We start from the raw sequence: 24,376 nt of genomic DNA on the forward strand, positions 1-24,376 counted from the left end.
ATTGAAGCTATGGACTGGCCAGTCCGTTCCCCAGACCCGAATCAGATTGAGCACATATGGGACATCATGTCTCGCTTCATCCACCAACGTCACGTTGCACCACAGACTGTCCAGGAGTTGGCGGATGCTTTAGTCCAGGTCTGGGAAGAGATCCCACAGGAGACCATCCGCAACCTCATCAGGAGCATGCCCAGACATTGTAGGGAGGTCATACAGGCACGTGGAGGCCACACACAATACTGAGCCTCATTTTGACTTGTTTTAAGGACATTACATCAAAGTTGGATCAGCCTGTAATATGTTTTTCCACTTTAAATTTTGGGGGTGACTCCAAATCCAGGCCTCCATTGGTTAATAAATTTGATTTCCATTGATGATTTTTGTGTGATTTTGTTGTCAGCACATTCAGCTTTGTACAGAACAACGTATTCAATGAGAATATTTCATTCATTCAGATCTAGGATGTGTTATTTGAGTGTTCCCTTTATTTTTTTTGAGCAGTGTAGTAAGGTTAAACGCACATCAGGATACCGACATGTGCACAGTCCATGACTGGGCGGTTAGAGACTAGCCCGGCTGTTGATGTGTTTCTGGTGTTGCCACCCTTAATCATGAACATGTTATACTTGGCTAACAAGGATATTATAAAAATCATCATGCTGATATCAGATTAGGTGGCAATTAACAATTGAGTAACCTCTGCTTCTGTTTGTGACCTGTTTGGAATTTTACTGGTAAAGCCACGATGTAAGCAATTTGATATTGACCCCTCGTGTCTGTCATGACTAGTAGTCCAGTATACACCTACCATGAAAAGAAAAATATGGATCAACTATTTTATAGATATCTGCCTGCCTTCAGCATCTGATACTCAAAAAAGTGCTGACAATTAAGAGAAACCAGCCTTTGTATCATGGTGAACATGCTGGAACCCCCTCAACTGTGCTAGTCCTATTTCAATAATGGTAGCCCTTCCTGTTGCTGTCTTATGGTTTTTAAGAGACTCTGGTGGGGTATTGGTCTAGAGTAGAAAATGATTTGAGAACAGATTTTCTATTCTTGAAATAGTCATAGGAAGCCAAGTTGGTAAGGAAGGCCTGGAATCAGACAGCATGGCTTATCAGTAGCCACTAAACACAGGCGGCCTTGTTAGGCTGATAGCATTGTGCTTACCTTTATATCACACACTACACCATGACACATTGTGTACACAGAGGGAGAATATACTTCAGACTGATAACAACTCAAGGTTATATAAACTACCTGTGCAAAATCTGCTGAGGGAAAAAACAAACATCCCCAGATTCTATGTAAATAAGGGAGCATTCATACATCCTGGGAAGTGTCCAAATGCTGTCGGATTTGTTCCATTCATTTTTTTTTAAACTGACAGCATTCAGACCCATAGTGTCTCACAGATCCGTGATAATGAAGGATCTAAGAATAAGCATGTCCTATTGTGATCCGATGTTGAGGATTAGAATAGGATGTTCTTAGTGGGTCTGTGTGCCGTCAGGTATCAGGTAGCACACAGACAGACATTCACTTGAATGTGTGAACGTACCGTAAGGCATATCTAAAAACCAGCAGGTCTCAGATCAAAAAGAAATAAAAAAAAAAAAGTGACAGTAAATTATCGTATCTAGCTTATGAATAAATGCAGGGCGGAAGTGTTTGCAAGTGAAGATCGTAGATGACCAATTCCCTTTTTCAAATGATCGGTAACCGCGCTCAGTTTCACCATTACATTATCACAGAATATCAACACCCAGGAAAGCACTTGCAAAATCTCTATCACTATGCCACTCCTCTGAAGGAGGCTTGTGAACAGTGCCCGCCTCTAAAACATCTGCAAAACTTGCAAGCTTTTATAACAATTACTCTGGCCTTTTGGGGATGATTCGTCATTGATTTTACACTTTCTTGGAAGTAAAAATGTTTTTTTAGGGCTCGTTCAGACGAGCGTACTAAACAGACGTGTGCTGTCTGAGTAGAGTTCAGCATACTGATCAATGTAATTCAATATGTCTGTCCGTATGACTGACTAGCCATGCAAAAGGGCAAAAAAAATTGCAGCATGCACTATTCCTATCAGAGAATCTGCTAAGTCTATGGGTGCACCTGGGCAGGGCAGTCGGAGTCGGTGTCCATTTTGGCGGAGTCGGAATCAGAGTCGATATAAAATGGACCGACTCCAACTCTTAAAAATAGAATTAGTCCTTACCGGTAATTCGGTTTCTAGAAGCCTTCCACGACAGCATTGGAGGATGTTGTCCACGCCCTATTGGGGGACAGGAACATAGAGCGTTTAAAAGCCCCTCCCCACCATCAACCCCCAGTGTTTACCAAGATCACCTGGAAAAATGGTTATCTGACAGTTATATGGAATCCATAGGGAGGGAAATTTGTGCTGTCGTGGAAGGCTTCTAGAAACTGAATTACCAGTAAGGACTAATTCTATTTTCTCAATACGCCTTCCACGACAGCATTGGAGGAATACCAACGATATTTTATTATTAGGGAGGGACAATAGCTTGTAGGACTTTCCTACCGAAGGCTAAATCCCTAGTGGATGATAAGTCTAATCTATAGTGTTTAGAAAACGTATGAAGGGAAGACCATGTAGCAGCCCTGCAAATCTGCTCAGTAGAAGCGCCCGCTCTTTCAGCCCATGAAGTTGATGTGGATCTGGTAGAATGAGCCTTTAAGGCAATCGGTTGATGCATTTGTTGGTTATAGGCTTCCCCAATAGCCTTTTTGATCCAGTTTGCTATAGTGGATTTAGCTGCCTTCCTTTCTCTGTTCTGCCCTGAGTGCTGTATAAATAGGTTCCCATCCAATCTCCAAGACTCAGTATGTTGAAGATAATAAAGGACAGCTCTGTGGACATCTAGAAGGTGGAACTCTGCTTCCTTTGGATTGGAAGGATTCTGGCAGAAGGAGGGAAGGATGATTTCCTGGGAACGATGGAAATCCGTAACTACCTTTGGGAGAAAGGAAGGGTCCAGGCGAAGAATAATTCTATCTTCGGTCACATTCATGTAAGGTTCTCTGATTGAAAGGGCCTGTAGTTCTCCTACTCTCCGTGCTGAAGTGATGGCTACTAAGAAGGCAGTCTTATGGGAGAGAGTCTGTATTATGCTAGAGGATAGAGGCTCAAAGGGAGAGAGAGGGTTAAACCCTTGAGTACCACGTTTAGATCCTAGGATGGGACCAGAGACTCAATTCTTGGGTGAAGTCTGAGTGCTGAAGTTATGAATCTCTTGATCCACCTAGGAGAGGCCAAATCTTGGTCGAATATGGAACTTAGGGCTGAAATCTGCACCTTAAGAGTGCTGGTTTTGAGACCCAACTCCAATCCACTCTGTAGAAAATCAAGGATCCGAGCAATGTTGGGATGTGAGGTATCCGGAATATCCGGGGAGTACCATGATAGGAATTTTTTCCATACTTTGCCGTATATCGCATTGGTTACTGGCTTCCTACTCTGTTGAAGAGTTTTTATAACTTTATCCGAGAGACCTTTGGAACTTAAGATCTCGGCTTCAGTAACCAGGCTGCCAGGTTTAGCCACTGAGGATTGGGATGGAACAGGGGCCCTTGAGAGAGAAGGTTGTTGACCTGTGGTAGTATCACCGGACCCTCTAGGCAGAGTTCTGTGACAGCCCCGAACCAAGGCCTTTTGGGCCACCAGAATTGTTGCCACTCTCTTTAACCTGACTTTCTGGATGGTTCTTACTATCAGCGGTATTGGAGGGAATGCATAGACCAGCTTGAAATGCCAGGGATGGGCTAGTGCGTCCAAATTCATGGCATTGTCTCGTCTGTCCAATGAAAAGAAGAGGGGAAGTTTTGCGTTTAGCCGACTGGCAAAGAGATCTACCTCGGGGAGACCCCATTTTGCTACCAGCGACAGGAAAATCTGAGGATTCAGGCTCCATTCTCCTGGCTGGATATCTTTCCTGCTTAGAAAGTCTGCTTGAACATTGTTTGAGCCTTTCAGGTGGATTGCTGAAAGTGATAGGAGATGTTGTTCTGCCCAAAAGAATATTCGGCCTGCAATCTGTTTTAGGCTGTGTACCTTCGTACCTCCTTGACGGTAGGAAGGCAACTGTAGTCACGTTGTCCGAGAGAATCTTGATGTGAGAACCCAGAATTAGGTTGACTGCCGCTCTGAGCGTTTTTTCTACCGCCAATAGCTCCCTGAAGTTGGAAGATCTGGCACTGATCTCGGGACTCCATCTGCCTTGAAAGGGGATCTGGGCCACCATAGCTCCCCAGCCTCGTAGACTGGCATCGGTAGTCACTGTAATTAGAGGGTCCTGGGTCCAAGAAATCCCCCTCTGAAGATTTCGGGAGCTTAGCCACCAAGAAAGAGAAGCTTTTATCCGACCGGGGGTCCTGAACCGTTTGTTTAGTGAGTCCCTTTGTCTGTTCCAGGATCTTAGGATATGATCCTGGAGGGGCCTTGAGTGGGCCTGGGCCCACAACACCGGCTGGATACAGGCTGTCATAGACCCCAATACAGACATTGTCGCTCTCAACGTTGGATTCTCTTGGCGTCTGAAATTTGAGATTTTGGATCTGAGAGCTGTCTGATGCTCCAATGGTAGAAAGGACATTGTTTGTTGGAGTCCAGTAAGACACCAAGGAACTTCCCTCCTTGATGAAGGGAGGAGTTCTGACTTTTTTAGGTTTGGAACCCAACCTAAAGACCGAAGGGTTTTTAAGGTTATAGAGACGTGAAGATTGAGAGTTGCTACTGAAGGAGCGACAAGCAACATGTCGTCCAAGTATGGAATTATGCAGACGCCCTGTTTCTGGATGAGTGCAATGACTTCTGCCATAATCTTCGTAAACACCAGGGGTGCTGAAGAGATGTCGAAGGGCAGTACGTTGTACTGGTAATGAACTGTTATATTGTCCCCGAGGACTGCAAACCGCAGGAACTTCCTGTGGGACGGATGAATTGACACATGGTAGTACGCATCTTTTAAATCTATGGTCGCCATGACGAAGTCTTTCCCTATTAGGGGAATAGTTGATTTTATAGACTCCATCTTGAATCGTCTGTATTTGATGTGATGGTTTAGGGACTTCAGGTTGATTATGATGCGTGGGGTCCCTGATGGTTTCCGTATTAGGAATATTTTTGAGTAGTGACCTGTCCCCTCCTGGCCAGGGGGGGGACCAGAGACACCACTCCCGAATTCAGAAGGTTTTTTTAGAGCGACCGATAGGAGTTCCTGAGCCCCCCGAGAGGGAAGGGACGTGACCCTCAGGATCTGAGGGGGGCCACTCTCGAATTCCAATAGAAGACCCTCCTCGATGGTATTGAGGATCCACTGGAAGGAAGATATTGACCGCCACTGGGGAAAGAAATTCGAGAGACACCCCCCTACACGTACCAAGTTATTGCCTGTCCTGCTGCTGGTGTTGTTGCTGGGGCACAAGGATATTGCGGCCCTTGCCGCCTTTAGGATAGCTCCAGCGCCCAGATTTTCCCTTTCCTCTATACTGCGAGGGGTGACTTTGGGAAGGCCGGAAGGAACGTCTCTTAGCCTGTTTCTGTTCGGGAAGGGTTTTCTTCCTGTCCGAGGCCTTTTCAAGGATTTCATCCAGGGCTGGGCCAAATACATATTTTCCTTGGAATGGAACAGAGCTTAACTTTAGAGGTGACGTCTCCACTCCATGTTTTAAGCCATAGTGCACTGCGAGCAGTATTGGACAGGACAGCTGCTCTGGCCGCGATCCGGACTGACTCAGCCGAGGCGTCCGCTAAGAAACCTGTGGCTTTTTGAAGGAGAGGGATGGAGTCAAGCAGGTCTGCCCTGGACATGCCCTGAGACAGATGTTCCTCCAGTTGGGTCAGACATTTGAAGAGGGATCTGGCCACACAAGTCGAGGAAATATTGACTTTGAGAGAGACAGAGGAGATTTCCCATGATTTTTTAAGGACACTTTCCATTTTGCGGTCCAACGGATCCTTTAATTGGGACGAGTCCTCAAAGGAAGTGAGGTTTTTCTCACTACCCTAGCCACCTGGATGTCCATCTTAGGGACTTCCCACTCAAATCCTTCACCCTCTAACAGAAACCTATGTTTGAATTCCGAAGGGGTGGTGAGATGATTTTCCGGGGATTCCCATTCCTGTCGGATGAGATCTCTACTTACCTCATGGACTGAAAAACCAATCTGCTTTTTTGTTTTAAGACCCCTAAACATCTCGTCCTGCACAGAACAGGGAACCTCCACTTCCTCCAGCCCCATAGTGCCTCTAACTGCGTCCAGTAGTTCCTCTAAGTTGTCTGAGGAAAAATAATATCTACCGGTTTCTACTGTTTTGGCAGGCCCTATGGATGCCAATTCCTCAAAATCATCAGAGGCTGTGCTACTAAAATCCATAGAGACCACATCTGAATCTAACTCTTGGATCTTCCTCTTCTTAGGGGGAGAGGGCCTGGAGGAGGAATAGACAGGTAGGGCAGCAAAGGAAGCTTGGACCTCCTGTCTAACAACCTGGACCTCCTGTTTAACGAGTGATCTGAGCTCCTCGATCAGTGAGGGGTTTTCTCTAATTATTTTATCCGTACAGGGCTGACACAACTTCTTATAGGAGGACAGATTTTTTTGTACAGATGCCACATCTACGGAGCTGATCTTTATCCTTCTTAGAAGCGGGTGCCTTGTCTTCCTAAGAAATGGGAAGAGAAGGGAACCCATGTAACAAGAAGGAGGGGAGATCTAGTGACCTCTAAAAAAAATAAAATAAAAGAAGGCCGAGATAACCCCATAGTGATCACCCAGGTACCACTCGCTGTAGCCGAGGGCATGCTGGGCTCTGCAGATGCAGGGGTACAGGACCTATCACCTTCTATAGTGGGAATAGCCTTACCTTTTGGCGTCTTCAGGCAGGTTTTAAATAGAAAACCGTGCCTCCCAGCAAGGGACCTCAGTCCCCTCCCCTTTCCGGTCACTTCAAGGGCCAATCCTAGGTTGGTATGGGCCTTGATGGTTCTGGACAACCATTCAACGTCCCATGTGGAACGCCCCGACCGGAGCGATGGGACCCGCAGTGACGTCACCCGACGTGCGCGCGCGCCCCAAACCGCCCGACGGCTCACGAGCGCCCCACTACACATCTCAGCGTGGAACGCTCAGGCCGGAAGCGGCAGGGCCCGCGGCGACGTCACTTCCAGCCGTCCGCGCTCCCTAGGCCGCCAGGAAAGAGGAGATGCCGGAGAGCAGGAGCGGCCTCCGGCATGAACGATCCCCCTGGCTTGCTTTACCCTCTGTGGGGCGCAGGAAGCCAGGGTGGTCCCCAAAAGGGAGCAGCAAGGAGGGAGCACCCCGACCAACCACTGCCCGGCAACACAGGTAAAAATACAGCGCTGCCCTGCCGGCCCGACAGCACTGCAGGATCTCTCCATGCCCCAAGGAGGACAGGAAAACACTGGGGATTGACGGTGGGGAGGGGCTTTTAAACTCTCTATGTTCCTGTCCCCCCAATAGGGCGTGGACAACATCCTCCAATGCTGTCGTGGAAGGCATATTGAGAAATATATAATAAATTGGGTACAGTAGTTAATTGCAGTTTGTGGAGAATATTTTTTTCATAAGAATTTTGGGAAAGTTATGAAATGTCCTATAAAGGTCTGTCCTATTCCTGATCTAAAGGTCTAGACCAGGGGTCTCTAACTCGGCTGGTATATGGGCCGCACATGGAAAAAAAATTGAATTTGGAGGGCCGCATTCTTTGTTCAAAGTGACATTTTTAGTGATACCATTTTTTTTTGTATACACCTGTTGAACATTTTTGCCATGTTTATTTTTTTTTATAGCTTGGGTCGTTATGGATGTGGCAATAATAAAAGGTGCACTTGTGTTTACTTTAGTTTATATATAAACCAGCATTTTTAGTACCAAATATTTTTTCATGCTTTTTTTTTTTTTTTTTTTTTTTTTTTTTTTAATTTTTACAATTTTGTTTCCCCCAATTGGCCATATACAGTAATATTGTCTTAGAATTAGCACCATATAGTAATAATGGCAAACATCTTGTGGCTATGTTCCCCATCTTGTGGCTATGTGCCCCATCCAGGTCCCCATCTTGTGCTTGTGGCTATGTGCCCCCTTTGCTGTTTTTCACACACATAAAAGAGAAAAAAAAAAAAAAAAAAAGGATTATTCTCACCTATCCACCGTTCCCTCAGCATCCTTCCTGCAGATGTGGCCCGCAGGCACCGCAGAGTCAGACCCCTTGACGATCCCAACCTGGTCCAGGAGGAGTCGCTGACAGCAGCGCTGCATTGCCGCACAGAGTGTGTCTCCCAGCATACCATTTTCAATGCCAGCCGCCGGCCAATCAGAGGCCAGCAGCTGACATCTGTGCATGGCAGTGACGTCATACTCGCTGCGTCGGCACGCAAATGTCAGCTGCTGGCATTTGATAGGCCGGCAAATGGCATTGGAAATGCTGTGCTGGGAGACTCTCTATGCAGCACTGCTGTCAGCGGCTCCTCCTGGACCAGGTCGGGATTATCAAGGGGTCTGTGCCTTCGGGCCGCATAAAGCAGCCTCAGCCGGCGCATGTTTGAGACCTCTGGTCTAGACTTTTAGCTGAGATGAATCTGTGCCACAGTAAATTCATCACTTAAATATGAGCCATTAATGAGGGAGTGAGCCTCAGACTGACTCCACGTGCCCACGAAGCAGAAATGCTCCGGATTTTTTCTGCATCTCCCTGGAAGGAAATACGCATGCAGATTTTACATGCGTTTTTCCTGCCAGGTAGAAGCGTTTGTCAAGCGTTCTTCACATGCATTTCTGCATGCGGGTTATCAAGCGCTTTTCCAAGCAACTTTAGCATCACTTGGAAAAGTGCTTGACAACTTGGTCACACTATATAAATCCATGCAACCGGCATGGATTTATATAGTGTGACCAAGTTAATAATTAAAAAAAGAATAAAAAATGTTAAAAAAAAAATACTAAAAAAAAAAAACAAAAAAAAACATTATACTTACGTTCTGATGGCCCGCAGTCTTCTCTCCGGTGTGTCTGGTGTCTTGGGCGGCTCGCAGTGGTGTAAAAAGACCTTCCATGACGTCATTTAGTCATGTGACAGGTCACGCGACCGCCGACATCAGCGGTCGCGTGACCTGTCACATGACTAAATGACGTCATGGAAGGTCCTTTTACACCATCGTGTGCCGCCAGGGAGCCAGGATGCATCATACAGGAGAAAACGGAAGGTGAGTATAATGTATATTTTTTATTTTAAATTCTTTTGTTTTAACAGGTACTATGGTACCCGGGTCTGGATGAGCGTCTCTTCTCCAGATCCGGGTACCATCCGCACATGCGGATATTAAGCGATTCAATGTAAGTCAATTGCGGCAATTACACCGCATTTCCGTAAAAATAATGGACATGCTGCGGATTTTTCCGCAATGTTAATCCGCAGCGGAAATTTGCACAGCACATGCGGATTATCATTGGGGACCATGGGGCACGTATTACCAAGCGGTTTTTAAGCATTTTCGCTGAGGAAATTCCACGGCAAAAACGCTTGAAAAAGGCATAGTGGCCACGCAGCCTGAGTTTATGTAATGGAAATTGAAGATTCTGAGTTGGAGGTTTGGCGTACCGACACCACAGCCCTGGGGTGCACAAAACAAAATTCAGACCCCATAAGGATTCTCTGTGTAGGACACAATTTTTACGGATGCATTGCCATTATTAACCTAGGATACTGTATTAGATCATGCACACTTTAAAATGTTGGTGTATAAAAATAGATGACACATGGATGACGATATGGATGGAACTCGGACAATTTTTTCATATGATCATCTGACGCTGGCCTAATAGTGATTTTGTCTGCACCTTTTTCATTAGTTAAAAAAACAAACTTACAATGAAGTTAACTTTACTTGGTTTTGTCTGTGGTTTTTTTTCGGTTGGCATTAAGGACATAGGCTGTTTGGAATGCCAAAGGTCCAATTCATCATTTGTGCTCCATATCCTAGTAGAGCGCCAAACCTGTAGTCATTTTTATTGTTGCGCATTTGAAGACTAACGTGTGATGTTTTCTAAATTATTGACAGAATCATGTGACTTTTACCTCTAAAAAAAGGTGCAAAAAGGCAAGACACAAACCTTAAAGGTCTTTGAATTTGTCTCAATACTTCAAGTATTCAGCACACAGTCTGAGGTGTTTGGCGCAAATAGACAAGATAAAGTCATAAAAAAACAAAAACGCAATTGATGAATTGAGGCCTCTATGTTGATTGTTCAGTGCATGGTTTTCAAGAAGATTCAGAAATGGTGATATCAATAATTAATTTCTTGCAATTAGATGAGTTTGCATCAATAAATGTATTCACATCTGGAAATTTTAGGTTCGAGAATCTCTCTTAGCAGTCATGGGCTGAAGTAGTGATATAATGACATACCTTCATATTAGGATTGGAGTTCTGACATAGCAGACGACAACTATGCAGTATTTGCAATCTTTTTCCTACAGGGCTGGTGGAGAGAAAATATAAAAATGTTGCATTATAAATACTATTCTTAATGCTAGATTTAGGCCACGTTCACATGTTCAGTATTTGGTCAGTATTTGTAAGCCAAAACCAGGAGTGGGTGATGAATACAGAAGTGTTGACGTGTTTCTATTATACTTTTCCTGATTGTTTCACTCCTAATTTAAACTTAAAAATACTGAATGTGTGAACGTGACCCTAGATACATTTTTTTCATTCATGTTCGAGCGTGTACACCTATTGGAGGCGGACATTCAGACATAGTAGCCTTTGCCTGAGTGTCTGCCTCCAGTAGGCGTACACGCCCGAAAACGAGGCATGTCAGAGCGCACATTCGATTTGCCGGCACCATTATAGTCTATGGCCCCGTCGACACATATGTCCGAATCCCGTTTTGTGGGGGGGTTGTATGTAAGCCCCAACAAGGCCACCGAACGGATGCCAGAATGCAATGTGACAGCACCCTAATATTCAATTTATTTGCCAGGAAGGATCCTGCTGCATACACCAAATATATCCATAAGGCCCTTATAGTCCAGATAATTACAGACCGTGAACCTTTTATTATATTATTTTGTTCACTGTATAGTAAAAATAAGGCCGCTGCACAATCCTATACAGAAGTAACCAGCAAAAAAAATGATTACTTCACTATGTGAAAAACAGAAACCAGTAACCAAGTTTACCTGATGTTCATTTCTTTCAAATGGTCTTCTGTGAGGTACTTTAGAGTGGTTCCCGTTACTGTATTTTCTGAAAGAGAAGGCAAAAATTGGGGGTAACTCCCGTGGAATGCCCAGCCCATAATGTCATCAGGGGAACTGAAATAGCCAATACTTGTATAAAAAAAAAAAGCTCCTATTAAAGGCGATGATCAACAAATGACATTTACCACGTATTCACAAAATAGGTGAGGAATATACAATCGTCTCAGTTAGCGCCCACCACCCCGGCACTAACCACCCCCCCCCCCCCCAAAAAAAATGGATGTGCAAATTCAGCCTTATCTTAAGTACACACAGATAGCAGTCACGGTCAGCATATAGCTCATGAGTTTACACCCAACAGTGGCCGCCATCAGATTGGCTGGTCAGACAGCCATCCATCATAGGGACCCCTTGCAGACAGTTGTATACCACATAATGTACAGTTTTTGCAATGGCCCTTATAGGCAAGTGTAGTGTGCTTCATTTTCCTACGCAGTTTGCGGATACATGGCAGCTTTTCCTAATGTAGACTTGGCCAAGTGTGTGAACGTAGCCTAATACGCATCTTCCCAAAATATGACCCTGCATTGGCGGGTGTTAGGACAAAACAAGCTGGCTTTGTAGTCTACCCCTTCATTATTATTATTCTTTTGTTTCCACAATCACAGAGCCCTTTTCAGTTTTTCATAAATGCAGCTGTAAGGGCTGTTTAATTACTGTTGCGGCTACAGAATTTCAGAATGGTTCCAAACTTCAGAAACCTCTGCCCATTATCTGTGGATTTCAAATTAGAGGCACAGGATATCTCCATCTGGTATTGGGAGTGGCTGGCCAGAGAAGCAGAATATATGATCCTGGAAGCCCCCTTTATTATAGCAGTGGGTGGCAGATGAACAATGAAAATGCATAGCAGTTTGTCAAATCAAATACATAATTTATTAAAAGGACCACTCTGGTGTATATGTAATGAGTGCGGTAACAGCCACTGATCGCCGTTCTCTGTGGCGCTCCGGAGTGAAGTGACCATTTTATGACATGCTGAATCAAACAATTTTATCAGTGTGGAGCGGAGGTCACTTCTTAAATTTTCTCAATGCAAGTCTGAGAAGCAGAAAGAGGCTAAAGAGCCTTGCATTAATAAAGTAACCCCGATGGAGACAGCAGAAAGCGTGATCCAGCAGGGTACAAATGCGGTCACGTGGGGCCAGAGTAGACCGGAGCACCGCTGAAAACGGCCTCTATTGAGTATATTACTGCACTCATTAGACCAGAGTAGTGCTTTAAATGCACTTATTTGGTTATGTGCTACATTATTGTTCAGGTATCAAATAAGGCGCATGATCTGTACAATTCCAAAAAGCTTCTTCCTCAGAATATATTGCTACATCCATCCTGTTTATCTCAACAATTCAGCTAGGACAAAGGTTATGATGTGAAATACCAAAACAGATGAAAACAGAGCAGGTTATAAATGAAGCTTTCAAAGCAGAATTATGTTCACATTTGTACATTATCTTAATTTTTCACACATCGTGACGAGTTGTTTACAAGGGCACACAAGTTATTTACATGGGAAAATATATTACAGTAACGCAAATTATTTTGTTCTCTTTTAGTGCTTTACTACTTTTACACAATAATAGTACACATTTTCATTAAAAAAATAGTTTTTATGTTGCAGCATTATTTATTTATTTTTATTTTTTTCAATCGATGTATGTAGGCTTGGTATTTTTGGCAGGTCAAGTACATTTTTTAACAGAACAAATCAGGCAACCCCTTCCCAATTGTTATATCTCCTCTTATAAAATAACAGCCTATACTACCAACTCTGATGCCAGCACCGTTTTAGGGACGTCAGGTCTCTGGGGCTTGTGTGATGTCGATATGCAGCGTGCGCCCTGCAGCCAATCAGCAGCCCCTTCACTCTCACTTTCTTCGAACGTAACTAGCTTCGGAAGAAGTCAGAGAGCAGCAGCTTTCACTTCTTACACTTGCCAGTTTTCTCCAAAGGAAGCGACAGTGAAGTGGCCACCGATGGGCTCAGGGCGCACGCTGCATAACATCATGCGAGCCCCGGAAGACCCAATGCCATTATGGCTGGAATGGTGCTGGCACAGGATGTGAGCATAAGAGGTTGTTATTTTAGAAGGGGGAATATAGCAATTGCAAACAGGTTGTCTGAATACTCGACGACCCCTATAACTTTTTTTTTTTTTTTTTTGAGGGGGAAGGGCATGGATATTTAAAGCACCACTCTTTTTTTTCCTTTTTTTTTGTTAGTTGCAGCGCAGGAGCGGTGCTACTAATCCAAGTTCCCTGCTCCAAGTCTTATAAGTCTTATACTTACCAGACACCGTCTTGATCTGTTCTTTTCGCTCTGGTTGGTCACCAGCAGCTTGTGACCTGCCGGATAGCTCCAGTGTTTGCTGGGCAAGCCAGAAGTCGCTGCTCAATGTAAGTCTATGAGAGCCAGAATGAGGTTCTCATAAGACTTAGGTTGAGAGCTTGTGACCGTTATTTCTCACTTCTGGTCAATCAGAAGTTGCGGTAACAAGATGGTGGAGCAGCAATTGGAAGAGCTGAAGACAGCAGCTGGTAAGCATCAGATGAGGGTCAGTGGACAGATTAGTAGCATTACAATAAAAAAAAAAAAATGCTGGAGAGCGGCTTTAAAAAAAAAAAAAGTATATTTAGTATTGTTGCATCTCCAAGTTCAGACTTTCAAAACACAAGTCAATTAACCCATGTGGTAAACTGTGCAAGGATATGTGCATACGCCTTCTAAACTCAGCCGAACCCACCGAGTTTTTCAAGCAGAAGACGCTTCTGGAAACTCTGGAGCTGGTTTCCTGAAGCATTTTTTGTGTCATCTTTTCGACCATTTCCTGAGCCAACAGCTTTGGCCACTAGTGTTTTTTATGGAAAATTTTCCCAATGTTTTTCAGAGGGTTTTTTTACTGTCGTTTTCTGGCCTTTTTTTTCCCACTCCATTAAATAATGAAGAAACAGCAAAATTGACAAAAGGCTCCAAAGACAGCCAGGCGTCTACTGGGCATCTTGAGCTTTTCTCGTGTGAAGTACAGAGCATATATTCTGCCTGCATCTTTTTCCAAGCTGAAGATGCCAGAAGAATATACAGGTCACTTCTTTTAACCATGTGGAGTCTTTGGGAGTCTGAAGCTGTTAAAACACATTCAAAAGCCTGAACTTATGTACAGCAAGTTGCTTTTACATAGAAATGCATATGATGATCCTTCTCAAAGGTTTCTTATACGTATTTTCAGAGGAGGAATATGCCTGAAAGAGATGTAGAGCACACACCCTAAGAAAACACACCAGAATAGCATTTTGGGGGCTTAGCGCATTTTCTAAAAATAAAAAACTTTCACTTTATTATATAATGTACTGAAAAAAAGGAAAAAAAGTGGATGGTGTCATTCAAAAGTACAACTTGTCCTGCAAAAAACAAGCCATCAAACGGCTATGACGACAAAAAAGAAAGGAAAAAAAAAAAAGGGGGTTATGGCTCTTGAAAGAAGGGGATGCAAAAGCGAAGATTAGCTGTGGTGGGAGTAGGTTAAATAACATTTTAGCATATTTAGGTCGTAGATTGCAGAGATCACATATGCATGTATTTAGGGTAAAGGGTAACTCCGATTACTTCTACATCAACATCAGAAGATAATCAGGGCTACAGAGTCTTGCTGGGATTCAATATAGGACAGTTGCATGACACCTGCCAATTGTGCATGTGTTCCAGAAGTTATCAGTAGATGCGATGTCGTCGGCCGTGTTCAACTCCCAATACAAAAAAACGAGCCGAGTGTTAACACTTTTGCAAAAAATAAAATAAAAATAATTATGGAGAAATTTATGCAAACCAACAGTATCATGAGGGTCAAAAGGAGAGAGGGAAGACTGTATCTAACCATCTCAAGATAATGCTGTAACTACTGACAACAGCATTTAGGGGGTTAATAAATAAACAGCGATCATTCCTGTGAATGCAGCTACACAAGAAAAGCAAGGTGACAGATCTGCCCTACCTTTTGGTGCCGGTACATAAAGGGAACCTGTCATGCCCACAAATGCCATTAACCTGAAGAAATAGGGTTAATCTGCAGGTTAATAGCGTTACAATGCTGTATGTCTGCTTTATTGAAAGTGAAGCTACCGGGAGGAAATTAACTTTATTCCTCCCGAGAGCCGGCGGCTTGCAGCCATAGAGGCACAGCCGGAGCAGGTAGTCACCGCTCCCAGAACTGAGTGGCAGATGTAAGCTCAGCCCTGGCACATTGATTGATAGTTGGCACTGCAGTGCATCTGGACACAGCGAGCTATCAAAGTGCCAGGGCCAAGCTCACAGCCGCTGCTCACCGTGTACTGAGCGGTGACTGCAGCCGCTCTGGGCACAAAATCTGAACGGTTTCCTGATGCCATCAAAGTGAATGAGAATCCTGACGTCTCATGTACACGTTGCTTATTTGTGACTTGCAGATTTGGTGCAGATGTAAATCTCAATTCTTTCAGCGTTTTTGCTGCAGATGTCACCCATACTAATAAGATTGGAAAATCTGCACCAAAAAACACAAGTAAAAAAAACATGGCAAAACACCAAGGTTACTTACCGGTAGCCGGTTTTTCCTGAGCCCATGACAGCACACCTTGAGAGGATCCGCCCCACCAAGGACAGGAAACCGTCTGAAATAAAACGGCGGTACCTCTCCCTCGCTTCAGTTGTTTACAGAGCATTGAGAGGACCTCCCTAAACAGGTTAGGCACATAACCAACACCACAATATACATATACACACCACCCCACACAGTGCACACCAGGGTGTGAGAAACATAGAAAAAATAAGGGGGGGAAACTACGGGTGCTGTCATGGGCTCAGGAAAAAACGGCTACCGGTAAGTAACCTTGGTGTTTTCCCCTCCCCCATGACCGCACACCTTGAGAGAATTTTGGAGAATTTATGAGCACCCTAGGGAGGGACCACCGCCTGAAGTACCCTTCTCCCAAAGGTGAGATCAGAAGAGGATAGATCCAACCGATAGTGCTTAAAGAAGGTGGATGGTGTAGACCAAGTAGCAGCCCTACATATCTGCTCGATCGAGACGTCTGCTCTCTCTGCCCAGGAGGTTGCAACGGCTCTGGTGGAATGAGCCCTCACATTGTCCGGGGCTGGAACCCCTGTGGACGTATAGGCTAAGCAAATGGCCTCCCTGAGCCACCTAGAGATGGTACCCTTGGACACCCCATGACCTTTCCTACACCCTTGAAAGGCCAGGAACAGAGAACAGTCTTTCCTCCACAGACTAGTCATGTGAATGTACTGTAGCAGGGACCTCCTAACATCTAGGCTATGGAACCTGACTTCCCCTGGGTTCTTGGGATTGCTGCAGAACGAGGGTAGCACAATCTCCTGACTACAGTGAAATCTAGATACCACCTTGGGAAGGTATGCTGGATCTGGCCGCAAGGTGACCCTATCCTCAAAGATTTGTGTGTAAGGAGGATTAACCGAGAGGGCCTGCAGATCCCGCACCCTACGGGCTGATGTTAAGGCCACTAGAAGGATGGTCTTAAGGGTGAGAATTTTTGGAGAAACCTTGTGTAGGGGTTCGAATGGTTCACTAGTAAGAGCGTTCAAGACTAAATTCAGGTCCCAAGGAGGAACACCCATGGACTTAACCGGTCCAGCTCTGGCACAGGACTTGATAAACCTCGAGATCCACCTATTCCCAGCCAGATTACAATTGTAGAGTGCTCCCAAAGCTGAAACTTGAACCTTAAGAGTCCCTGTAGCTAGACCCAGGTCCCGCCCCTTTTGCAGAAATTCCAGGATCCCTCTGATCGGAGGTTAGCTCGATAGCGGAATATCTATAAACTCTAGGAATTTACCCCAAACCCTGCTATAAATCTTAGTTGTAATCGGTTTTCTGCTCCCCAATAAAGTAGAAACTAAGCCTGGTGAAAACCCCTTGCTACTCAATAGCGACCTCTCAAATTCCATGCCGAAAGATGGAACCCCCTGGCCTGGGCATGGAATACTGGTCCCTGCATGAGAAGGTCCGGCCTCTCTGGTAGAATCCAGGGATCTGACACCGAAATTAGCCGAAGCAGAGAGAACCAAGGCCTCTTGGGCCAAAAAGGGGCTATCAAAATCACCCTGGCGCCTTCCTCCCGGATCTTCCTCACCACTACTGGAATCATCACTAATGGCGGAAAGGCATAGGCCTTCCTGAACCCCCAAGGAATCTGGAGGGCATCTATGGCATGGGGATTTTCTGCCGGATTTAGGGAGCAAAATCTCTGCACCTTTCTGTTTGCCCTTGTGGCGAACAGGTCTATGTCTGGCTGCCCCCATAACTGGACAATCTGATGGAAGACCTCCGGGTTCAACCCCCACTCCCCCTGTCTTAGGGTATGGCCAGGGGGTCTGGCTGAACCGGATCTTCAGGCCCCCACTGATAATTTTCAGAATCCATGGGTTTGTTGTTATCGCGTCCCAAGCTGGAAAAAAGTGGGAAAGCCTTCCACCCACTTCCAGCCTGGCGTCATTGGGAGGATCTCTTCGAACTCGAGGATGGTCCTCCAAACATGTAGCCCGATTCTTTTTTGGACTTGGCTTCCCATTTCTTTTTGTCTCCCGGAGGACGACCCCGGTTAAGTTTTCTCCTCCGAAAACTAAATCTTCTTGGTTCCCCCGAAAATCCCGGGAACCTTTTGGTTTTATCGCCTGCTTTTTCTAACAGGTCCTCTAACTTTTGGCCAAACAGGAGTCTACCGTCACACGGGAGGGAGCACAGTTTCTGTTTCGAAGGTAGGTCGCCTGGGCAACCCTTGAGCCACAAGGCCCGCCTGGCTGCGTTGGATAGTCCCGCTGCCCTAGCTGACAGTCTGACCGAGTCAGCTGAAGAGTCGGCCAGGAAGGCCGATGCTGTTTGAATTAAAGGTAGCTCTGCAAGTATTGCCTGTCTGGAGACCTTTTTATCTTTAAGCTGGTCTTCCAGCTGTTGGAGCCACACCATCAAGGACCTCGCCACACAGGTGCTAGCCACCGCTGGTTTTAGGCCACCAGCTGCCACCTCCCACGTGTGGCGCAGGAAGGAGTCAGCTCTTTTATCCAGGGCATCTTTTAGGACGCCAGAGTCCTCCAAGGGCAGGGAAGATCTCTTTGATGACCTTGCCACAGTCCCGTCCACCTTGGGGATCTTATCCCAAGGTTCCGCATCCTTCTCTTCGAAGGGGTACCTTCTTTTGGAGAAGGAGGGTAAAGCCCCTGATCTCTCAGGTCTCCTCCACTCCCGGTCAATGAGGCCCTGAATCTTACTGTTCACCGGAAATGAGCGTCTCTTCCTCTCTCCCAAGCCCGCAAACATGATGTCCTCCCGGGATTTAGATGCTCTCTCTTCCTCCAGACCCATGGTTGATCTTACTGCCCTAACCAGTCTGTCTGTATTCTCAATGGGGAAGCAGGGTCTACCGCCCCCCGATGAGGAAGAGGACGATGAATCCCACTGCTCCTCGGACTGGGAGGAATCAGAGACGGAGGAAACCTCTCTACGGGGCCTTTTCTTCCCTCTAAGGAACCCCTTCAGGGACCCCTGAACTTCTGCATGTACTATGGATTTTAAATTTGCAGCAAAATCCTGGGAATTCTCAGCTATGGTTTTGGTCACACAGCCCTGGCAAAGTGGTTTCTGCCACTCTACTGAGAGAGAAGCTTGGCAAAGGGCACACATCCTATGCTTTTGCTTGGCACTACTCTTCTTAGGCTCCTAAAAAAAGGAAGCACATAAGAGACTTCCCGTTACTAACCAGTGACATTCACGAAGCTCACTCACCCTCGGGGGTCACAAACGGGTACCGGATTCGGAGGCTGTCGCGGAACTGATGATTCCATTCTGGATGGTCCCGAGGCGCTCGAAGCCTTACTCCTGCGGCTGCCACTACGATTACTCGAGCGGCTGTCTGTATACGATGCATCCCTCTGCTTCTGTTGCTGAGGTGGGGGGGGGTAAGCTGCTGCTCCTGGCTATCTGGATCAGTCATGTCTCAGAAGCGCACCACGCTTCCAGGATAGCTCCCCCCCCTTAAATATAGGGCCATCCAGCCTCCTCCGGTCTGTGGGCCCTCCCCCTTCCTCAGGCCGGAGCTCCGTTGAAAAAAACCGGCCTGGGACGCTCCGATGGGCGCCGCCATCTTGGATCGGCGCCGCCTCCTGACGTCACCCAGCGCGCCGCTCCCAGCGTGCCCTGCGCCGTGACGTCAGGCGCGTCACACCCGGAAGCGTTCCACACTGCAGGGGGAGGACGGCGCCGCGGTCTCCGGGAGGACAGAGCCTGCCTCACCGCGTGCGCCCCGCTCGGCGCAGAGACCCCAGGGGAAGCTGCGGACGGCGCTTCTGGGATACTGAATCCGGTGCACAGGCCAGTGCCCGCTCTTCCACACCGGGACAGCCCCAGGTAAGTCTTCTTTCCAGACAGGTTCCCCATCAAGGACAGGAAACCAACTGAAGCGAGGGAGAGGTACCGCCCTTTTATTTCAGACGGTTTCCTGTCCTTGGTGGGGCGGATCCTCTCAAGGTGTGCTGTCATGGGGGAGGGGAAAAATGCATTTTTCCTGCCATGAGATGCAGAAATTTCTGAACCAAAAATTTAGCGTGTGCACATACCCTGAGGCTTAGTGCCCACGATGCAGAAATTAAGCAGAAATTTTCCTAAGCATTTCTGCATCTCCTTGGCAGAACACCGCATGCGGTTTTTACATGCGTTTTTGATGCGTATTTAACGCGTTTTTCCAATGCATTGTATAGGCAAATACGCACGAGAATTGGTCATGTCCGTATTTTTTCTGAGAGTAAAATCTGCTCAGAAAAAATCCCAACTATGTGCACAGAACTTACAGAATGTCATAGGAAGTCATGGGATAAGGTATGCACTGCGTTTCTGGAGTGTTTCCGAGCTGCAAATACGCATCAAAAAACGCACCAAAAACGCATCGTGGGCACACAGCCTTACACCGTCCGACTTCCCACACGCACAGAATGATTTGTAATAGCTGTCATTGTTCTCAGCAGCATGTTCTGTTTAAACAGGAGAATGCGCTGCCGAGAACAATGACTTTTAAGCCTGCTTAGAAATCATTTTGCTTGTTTGTTTGGCGACTGGCAGACTGTTTGCATCGAGAGCGAGCGTTCCTAGTAATACTCAGTAATGATAATCGGCTAGTGTAAATGCACACTTAGAGTATGCAGCAGGTCAATGGTCCTCTACCCAGGCTTATTATTTGCAAACACAGACTGATCTGTAGAGAAATCTGAGAATAATGATATTTAGTAGTGATGATCGAGTATGTTTCATTAACCCTTTCTGGCGAGCACGCTCGGGTGCAAGGTCAATCTCTGCATGTGTCACAACAGTCTAACAGCCGTGACACTTGCAGGTGCAGCGACAATACAAAGAAATCTCGAGCATGCCAAAATACTCGGCGTGCACCCGAGCGTGCTCGCTGGAAAGGGTTAATGAAACATACTCGATCATCACTAATATTGAGCCTTCAGGATGAATTCGTTTGCCTTGTATTTTATTTAGTTATAGGGGCTGTCCGCAACTTATCACATCCAGCCATGACCAGCTGATTGGCAGGAGTGCCGGGAGTCACACTCTCATTGATCAGATACTGATGCCCTATCCAAGGGCTCAGTCAGACGGCTGTATAAATTGGACCGAGATGGGAACACAATGCTTGGACTGAATGGCGACCCAAGCTTGGCGGCTTCATAGAAACATATGAAGCTGTCACGCTTGGGTAGGGAGACCCACAGGCCAGTCCAAGCATTGCATTTCAATTTCTGTCCAATTTATACGGCCATTTGACTGACCCTAAGGATACGCCATCAATGCAATAGTCCCAAACAACTGCTTTAAATTAAGGGGGTTGTTCACTACTTAATAACCAGTGCTAAAAGAGGTTGACTCAAGATCATAAATTGGTGAATACAAAATGCTTGTTAAAACAAGCAACTTTGCAATTTACCCCTATTAAACGTCTTCTCCGTTCTCAAAAATCAAGTAATTATTTTTTATGTCGTACAGATAGTTACCTAGGTTACCAGCCACCTCTGCAGTCCCAGCCTGACATATCACCTAGGCAAGGAGCAGCTCTATGCTCTAAAGCAGGGGTCTCAAACACGAGGCCCGCATGCAGCCCCTCCGGCTGCTTCTTGCGGCCCGCAGGCACATAGACCCCGTAACGATCGGGGCTCTCTCCAGCAGCCGCCGACATCAGGGCAGTAATGCAGTGTATTGCTGCGCAGAGATGGACTCTGCACAGCAATACCAGTGCCAGCCGTCGGCCTATCAGAGGCCAGCAGCTGACACTGGTATTGCTGTGCAGAGAGCCGGTCTCTGCGCGGCAATACACTGCACTACAGCGCTGATGGAGAGAGCCGCGATCGTTACGGGGTCTGTGCCTGCGGGCCACAGGTGCAGAAAGGACGCCAAGGGAACGGAGGACAGGTGAGAATCTTTTTTTTTTTTTTTCTTTCATGTGAAATACAGCACAGGGGACCACGTCGGCAATATGGCAAACCTGGATGGGGGACCACGTCGGCAATATGGCAAACCTGGATGGGGGACCACGTCGGCAATATGGCAAACCTGGATGGGGGACCACGTCGGCAATATGGCAAACCTGGATGGGGGACCACGTCGGCAATATGGCAAACCTGGATGGGGGACCACGTCGGCAATATGGCAAACCTGGATGGGAGACCACGTCGGCAATATGGCAAACCTGGATGGGGGACCACGTCGGCAATATGGCAAACCTGGATGGGGGACCACGTCGGCAATATGGCAAACCTGGATGGGGGACCACGTCGGCAATATGGCAAACCTGGATGGGAGACCACGTCGGCAATATGGCGAATCTGGATGGGAGACCACGTCGGCAATATGGCGAATCTGGATGGGAGACCACGTCGGCAATATGGCGAATCTGGATGGGAGACCACGTCGGCAATATGGCGAATCTGGATGGGAGACCACGTCGGCAATATGGCAAATCTGGAATGTCTGCAATATTGCGAATCTGGATGGGAGACCATGTCTGCAAGATGAGGACCAGTTCAAAAGGTGTATAGAAAATAAAATGGTATCACTAAAAATGTCACTTTGTCATGCAAAAAATGCGGGCCCCCCAAAGTAAATGTTTTTCCGTGTGCGGCCAATATGCCCAGAGGAGTTTGAGACCCCTGCTCTAAAGCCTACTCATGACTCGCTAGATCTGGCCAGCTTCGGTCCTCTGCTTTTCTCCAATGATGCAGAGGCAAAGCTTGGAACAGTCATACTGCTCATCCTAGCTGTCAATCTTCAGGAGCTCTTGAAGAAATAACTTGGGAAAAACCCTTTAATCACTTTATTGCACCATAGGAGATAAAAACAATCGATACTCACCTCCTGCGGCGGCGCTGTTCCAGCAATACCGGGGCCACCATTTCCCATGGGTCATATGGCTGCTGATCGGATAGAATAATGATAAGCTATATCGGATCAGTGGCCACGGTCATGTGATGAACAATCTGACGCCATCCACAGAGAATAGCAGCGTCAGCATCACTGGAGAAGAGTTTACACAGTATTTACTTTCTATGGGGCCCTCATGATTAAGCAGTAGTACAAATCCTTTTAAATCCCTGCTTATTCTAGACCTGGGAGTCCAGTGGGTGGAGTTACTCCATGACCGATATCTACCCCTGCATGCCCAGTCATACAGGACTGCGACCCCAACCAGCTGGGTGAATGGGGTTCTGGTGCAGCACTAGCCGGCACATGCACTTTAGCTCCATGTTCTGCCTATGGGACTGCATCAGCCGAGTGCTGTTCTGGGATCGGTCAGACTCCATGCTCTCGGACTACACATGGTTAACTCCTTACAGTGTGCCAGGACTTCACCATAGGGTGGACCCTCAGTGCCGATCCCGGCCACAGCACAGCCTGTATTGATGGCAGCAGATCTAGTCCCACAGCCCCCAGCGTACACCATGACCAATCTACTAGCACTCCCAGCATTCCCTGACAGCTGTACGGGCGGTGGAGCTGCATCCTTACCTCTGAATGCCTCCTGCAGCTCTCCATGCCCCTGCCTCACCAGAAATAGGCACACGTCGTCCACATCCCAGGCCTCGTAGTCCTCGCTCGCCTCCTCACACCGATTCCTCTCCGGTTTTTTGGGGGTGACACAGTCGTCCCCCCGCACTGGGGAGGCCTCGTAGCGACCGCGCTTCAAGCAACTCATTCTGGATGGTGTAAAGCAGCTGTGAGGAGGCACAGGCGCCGGGAGCTGCGAGAGGAGGAAGCCGGCAAATGACGTCATGGCAAGAGCATGCACTGAGTACTACAGACCAGGCGGGAGCTCCGCCCCTCACTGGCGGCTGCTGCAGCGCCTTGTAACACTGTCTGAGGGGCGGCACGTTACATTACTGCCGGGGTCTGAGGGGCGGCACGTTACATTACTGCGGGGGGTCTGAGGGGCGGCACGTTACATTACTGCGGGGGTCTGAGGGGCGGCACCTTACATTACTGCGGGGGGTCTGAGGGGCGGCACGTTACATTACTGCGGTGGTCTGAGGGGCGGCATGTTACATTACTGCCGGGGTCTGAGGGGCGGCACGTTACATTACTGCGGGGGTCTGAGGGGCGGCACGTTACATTACTGCGGGGGTCTGAGGGGCGGCACGTTACATTACTGCCGGGGTCTGAGGGGCGGCACGTTACATTACTGCGGGGGTCTGAGGGGCCGCACGTTACATTACTGCGGGGGTCTGAGGGGCGGCACCTTACAATTACTTTGGGGGTCTGAGGGGCGGCACGTTACATTACTGCGGGGGTCTGAGGGGCGGCACGTTACATTACTGCGGGGGTCTGAGGGGCGGCACCTTACATTACTGCGGGGGTCTGAGGGGCGGCACCTTACAATTACTTTGGGGGTCTGGGGGCGGCACGTTACATTACTGCGGGGATCTGAGGGGCGGCACCTTACAATTACTTTGGGGGTCTGAGGGGCGGCACCTTACAATTAGATTGGGGGTCTGAGGGGCGGCACCTTACA

The 24,376-nt window shown here is 47.1% G+C and overlaps 1 protein-coding gene across 1 annotated transcript in view; it reads right to left on the reverse strand.

Moving 5' to 3' along the window:
* Positions 1–23,705, reverse strand: part of LOC141272723 (deoxynucleoside triphosphate triphosphohydrolase SAMHD1-like) — a 63,760-nt gene extending 40,055 nt beyond the window's left edge. The window contains exons 1-3 of the mRNA XM_073683727.1: positions 23,377–23,705; positions 11,234–11,300; positions 10,458–10,530 (exon numbers count right to left, since the gene is read on the reverse strand). Coding sequence (XP_073539828.1) covers positions 10,458–10,530; positions 11,234–11,300; positions 23,377–23,641 — 405 coding nt within the window. The 5' untranslated portion in view covers positions 23,642–23,705. The remainder of the gene's footprint in view (positions 1–10,457; positions 10,531–11,233; positions 11,301–23,376) is intronic.
* Positions 23,706–24,376: the final 671 nt, after the last annotated feature.

Source organism: Phyllobates terribilis, unplaced genomic scaffold, assembly GCF_046119375.1.
Source record: "Phyllobates terribilis strain yellow unplaced genomic scaffold, ASM4611937v1 Scaffold_5__5_contigs__length_657084704, whole genome shotgun sequence".
Classification (NCBI taxonomy): domain Eukaryota; kingdom Metazoa; phylum Chordata; class Amphibia; order Anura; family Dendrobatidae; genus Phyllobates; species Phyllobates terribilis.